The following is a 5,332-nucleotide window of genomic DNA, read 5'->3' on the forward strand; positions in this document are numbered from 1 at the left end:
TTTGTTAGGAATGGGATTGGGAGTATGTTTTCATCAACTAAATTAACTAGATGCAGCAAGGTGGAAATAGATTTGGTTGGAGGAAGAATGTTCTTCGACATCGATTTCAGTCTGGGATTCTTAATTGCTGCACACAGCTTCAAGGAAAACTTATTCCAATCAATCACGTCATCATCAATTTGGGAGGATCCCGGCCTATTATGACTGAAACAAAACAAAAAATTAAAGAATAAAAGAACTGAACAGATGGAGGGAAAGCGATCATCAATGGCAGAAATGGTTAAACTTTCAGATCTAGCAAATAGAAGAGAGGGAGAGAGCTGAGAAGAATATCCCAACTTTTGCATAATTTATAATCTTAGTGCTGACGTGGACAATTATAGACCTTTTATAATATGGTTGAGATTAGAAGTGAAGGACAACTAAGGAGGAAGGCTAGCCATTGGCCAAGGAGAAGATCCCCATATCATTGGCCTTCCTGACAAGAAAACAACAAAATAACAAATTGCATTATTGCATAGGCATTAGGCCTACTCACCGAATGAAAAAGCATAAGTGTATTTAACTAGATAAAAGCTTAAGTAGGCCCGATTGTTTGTTAAAAGCCTAGGTAGGACTGAACTTCTGAGGTAATATTATTCCGCTTTGAACCCGAGATATTTTGCGGTTGTGCACCAATAGAAGCACTGAGCGAGACAAAAAAGAATCTCAGGTCCTGGTGGAGAAGAGAAGAGAAGAGGCAGCGGCTCAACAGGTCTGAATCTATGTTATATTATATCCATTAATACCAAATTAACATGTTCTGGATCATGAAATCAGCATATTTGGTAGCAATTTTTATAGTAGAAGAAGTTAATGGTAAAATATATATGTGCGAGTCAGAGTACTATAGTCTTTGTAAAATCATTAAGGTTGTGTATGATTAGATGCAACTGTGTAATTAAATCAGGATTAATGAAGGTTAGGTGAGCTAGTACTACTGAGCATAATTATATAAACAAGGTCGACATATATTGAAGACCTCACTCAGCTCAACAGAGATGGAAATGGAAAACAAGTGGAATTTTCAGGGGAATGGAGAGCTCAAACCGGAACCACCAACCACGGTTCGAGGAGTTCTCACCATGATAATGCAAAATCTCAACAAAGATGATCAAAGGTCTATCATTCCTTTAGGCCACGGTGACCCCTCCGCTTTCCCATGCTTTCGGACTAGTATTTCAGCCGAAGATGCCATCGTTGATTCTGTTCGGTCCGGCAAGTTTAACTGCTATTCTCCCTCAGTTGGTATTCTACCAGCAAGGAGGTATGTATAGCTAGCTTAGCTACTCTTATGTAATAGTTTGGAGGTGTCATGTTTGTGTTTCAAATGTATTTCAATCCTTTTCTCTTTGGTGTATTTTATAGTATGTAAAATATGTCGTCTAAGATGATGATGCTCAACATGTTGTATCAAACAGGGCTATTGCAGAATATCTGTCAAATGATCTCCCATATAATTTATCGCCTGACGATGTTTATCTTACAATTGGGTGTACACAAGCAATTGAAGTGGTACTGACAGCTATATCCCTGTCAAATCCTGTTGCCAACATTCTGCTTTCAAGGCCAGGCTTCCCTTACTATGAAACTCGTGCAGCCTGTTCCAATCTGGAAGTTCGTCGCTATGATCTGCTTCCGGAACAGGGTTGGGAAGTTGATCTTGAAGCTCTTGAATCACTTGCAGATGAAAATACTGTTGCCATGGTCATCATCAATCCTGGAAATCCTTGTGGAAATGTTTATACGTCTCAACATTTGAAGAAGGTAGGTAAAAAAATTACTACCGCCTCTCTTTTATTTTCATGCTAATAGTGTATACAACTGGATTCCTATGATCCTATCTACAAGTGATGCAGGAAGACTTGTGCAAATATGAGTCTGCAGTCAGTGAAATTTGGATATTTTCTTTTAAATGCTCCATGTAGTTCAGGCCTGTATCTACTTATTGCAGTTAAGACCTGGCCTGATTCTTCTTATTGTAGTTCAGCTTGGTATTATCGATTGCAATCGGTCCAACTTTACATTTATCAAAAAATTAACTGGTGACACACTTGGAAGGTTTTGGTACTCTATTTCCTAAATTATTTTGATGTAATCATTAATAAACTACATGAACCAAAAAATGTAATTTACATTAGAAGTTGATACTAGTGAGTGATATGGCAATCTCTCAAGGAAGAAGATAATTAAAACCCCTAAAAGTGTAATTTACATTAGAAGATGATACTAGTGGATATATAGTTTGGTACTATATAATCATTAGTCTGCTGAAATCTAGATTGCAGAGACGGCAAGGAAGCTTGGGATTCTTGTAATTGCTGATGAAGTGTATGACCATCTTACTTTCGCAAATACCCCATTTGTGCCAATGGGGACATTTGGATCTGTTGTCCCAGTTCTTACACTTGGTTCTATATCAAAGAGATGGATTGTACCTGGTTGGAGACTTGGTTGGATTGTTACCTGTGACCCCAACGCAATTCTTCAAAAATCGGGGGTTCGTATCTCTTGTATCCTCTTTCTTCTACACACGCTATTTAAGAGGCATATATAAATTATTCTCAAGCTTCTCGTGTCTATGCTCTTGCCTTTTCCCTCAGATTATGAAGTCCATTACAGGATGTCTCGAAGTCTCATCGGATGCTCCAACCTTCATTCAGGTTCTGTAATTCAAGTAGAATATGAAAGTTTTAGAAACTAATTTCAGAGAAGAAAAAACAAAAGACAAGAGAGAAAGATGCCACTCTATGATCGAAGACATACTATTGCTGTTTCCCTGAAATTTATATACTATTTGCTCTTCCTCTGATGATCAAATTTTGTACTTCTGTGGCTTTCATGGATCTGCAGGCAGCAATTCCTCAAATTATAGAGAACACAAAGGAGGATTTCTTTTTGAAAATAGTTGAGATGCTAAGAGGTGCTGCAGACATATGTTTTGATAAACTTAATGAGATTCCCTGCATTACGTGCCCAAGCAAACCTGAGGGTTCCATGTTTGTAATGGTAATCAATTAAGGGCGTATATAATCAATTAAGGCCATTATGAAGATCTGTAATTAGTAAATGGTAATTAAATAATTAATTCTTATATATGCATGCAGGTAAAGCTGAATCTCTCATTGTTCGATGACATTAGTGATGATGTTGAGTTCAGCCTCAAACTTGCCAAAGAGGAATCTGTCATAGTACTACCTGGTAATTACAAACAAGCTTAATTCACAACCATCAAAATCTTGAATACTGCATCGACTCTAGTCTATATTTATGCCAGATTATCACCATTCATCTGTTTGATATGAGTCCACCATGCATATTGCAAAAAGTCAAACTGACGGTTTCTCTGCTAGGAAGTGAAACTGATTATGCTGGTGGAGTTTGTTTCTGAAGTTAGATCCATTTATATTTCACCTTTTTTGTAGGTGTGTCTGTTGGATTGAAGAACTGGCTGCGGATAACATTTGCTTGTGACCATTCAATTCTTGAAGATGGCCTTGGGAGGATTAAAGGCTTCTGTGGAAGGCATGCCAAGAAACAATAACATGCATGTGTTGCAATTCATAATATGATGGATTACATACATACTGGTGGTGATCAACAACTCCTGGTTGGATCTCATGCTCCACTCAAATGCTGGCTTTGATTTTCAATTAAGACTGAAATTTATGATATTAGTGGAAAACTGGAAATCAAATATTGACTAGTCAGTCAATTACTGAAAATGAATAAAATCCCTCTGTATCGTAAGGGTGATTTATAGGAGATCAGCAACTTCTTGTTGCGTCTCGTGCTGTTGCATGCAGGTAGTTCTTGTAACTTCCTTGAATTCTTATGACAAGGAATTCTTATGACAATTAAAAGGGAGTATTTGTTAGATAAATGAAAAACTGGAATTGGAAGTTTTCTGAGATGCTGAATGTGTTGTAAATTCTGGTTGTTACTGCAACTTTTAGAGTAGAATGGTGCTGCTATGTATGTTTTTTTTTTTCCAGCCAATTTGACAATATGCCTATCCATACTAGATATATGATTTCCTCATTGTTAGGTAAGAAGCTAGCAGCATAATCAGGTACTTATTCTTTGTCCATTCAGCGATCCAGGAAATTTCTGAATTTGGCCAAGTACATCTTGTCCATCACACGCCAGATGCTCCCTTCCTCAATGTACGTCGTGCTCATCAACTCCAAAACATACAGCTTAATCTTGGTTACAGTGGTTCCACTTTAGCCTACAAGCCGCCCATGTATATTCATCACTACTTCACTAGCTAGGACTTTCTGTATTACATAATATACTAACAAATGGAAGCTTATAGATCGAGTACACGAGACGATCGAGGACATCTATATAGAGCATCTTATCTCCTCTAACTAAATGTAAATGAAAAAGCTCATAAACACCAAATTAAGAAAAATTAGTCGCATCTGGACAAGTGTTTAAGGAAAAAGAGATTCGAGAGAATGTAGAGAGAATTGTAATCGTATTATTGAGAATAGGAGCCCTATATATAGGGATTACAAAGTACATGTTCTAATGTTACAAGGAAAACTAATCCGAGTTGGATTAGGAATTCTAGAATCTTCTCTCCTATTACTACTTCTAGTTTGATTAGGCACACTCATAGCTGATTTCCTTCAACACTCCCCCTTGTGCCGCTCAAACTTGGTGGTGACGCTTCATTCGTTGCCTCGTTAAAAACCTTGCTCGAGTGAAAAACCCTGTGGAACAAAAACACGCTCGAGGAGGAGAAAAAGAGTACAACACGTCCTCTACTCTTCGAGATCGAACATGTAGACATCATAACTCCCCCTGATGTCGATATCTCCCCCTAATTGCTACAATCGTGGGAGTTCGGATAACTTTCTCAATCCGATGCTCTTCACATGTTTCTCGAAGGTGGATTTAGGTAACGACTTAGTGAATAAGTCCGCTACGTTATCCTCTGATCGGATTTGATTCACTTCAATCTTTAGAAGTGGTTGTTGTTGCTGATTATAGAAGAACTTAGGCGATATATGCTTGGTGTTGTCGCCCTTGATGAAACCTAACTTCATTTGTTCAATACAAGCTGCATTATCCTCATGAATGCATGTAGGTTCATCTGTGGTAGACTTCAAACCACAACTTCCTTGAATATGTCTAATTACAGACCTTAGCCATATACATTCACGCACGGCTTCATGTAGAGCAATAATCTATGCATGATTCAAGGAAGTAGCAACAAGGGTCTGCTTTATAGACCTCCAGGATATCGCAGTGCTTCCCATGGTAAAGACATAACCCGTTTGGG

At 38.0% G+C, this 5,332-nt stretch overlaps 1 protein-coding gene across 3 annotated transcripts; it reads left to right on the forward strand.

Moving 5' to 3' along the window:
• Positions 1-591: 591 nt before the first annotated feature.
• LOC133724817 (nicotianamine aminotransferase 1-like) lies at positions 592-3,952 on the forward strand. Of its 3 annotated transcripts, none has more exons than XM_062151671.1 (8): positions 592-754; positions 950-1,306; positions 1,461-1,806; positions 2,321-2,539; positions 2,643-2,702; positions 2,893-3,048; positions 3,147-3,240; positions 3,465-3,952. In XM_062151671.1, the coding sequence occupies exons 2-8, from the start codon at positions 1,041-1,043 to the stop codon at positions 3,581-3,583; spliced, it is 1,260 nt and encodes a 419-aa protein (XP_062007655.1). In that variant the 5' UTR covers positions 592-754; positions 950-1,040; the 3' UTR covers positions 3,584-3,952. The 3 variants fall into 3 exon arrangements, with proteins under 3 accessions (XP_062007655.1, XP_062007654.1, XP_062007656.1); XM_062151670.1 differs by having other exon boundaries at positions 961-1,306; XM_062151672.1 differs by having other exon boundaries at positions 966-1,306.
• Positions 3,953-5,332: the final 1,380 nt, after the last annotated feature.

This window comes from Rosa rugosa, chromosome 1 (genome assembly GCF_958449725.1).
Source record: "Rosa rugosa chromosome 1, drRosRugo1.1, whole genome shotgun sequence".
Classification (NCBI taxonomy): Eukaryota; Viridiplantae; Streptophyta; class Magnoliopsida; order Rosales; family Rosaceae; genus Rosa; species Rosa rugosa.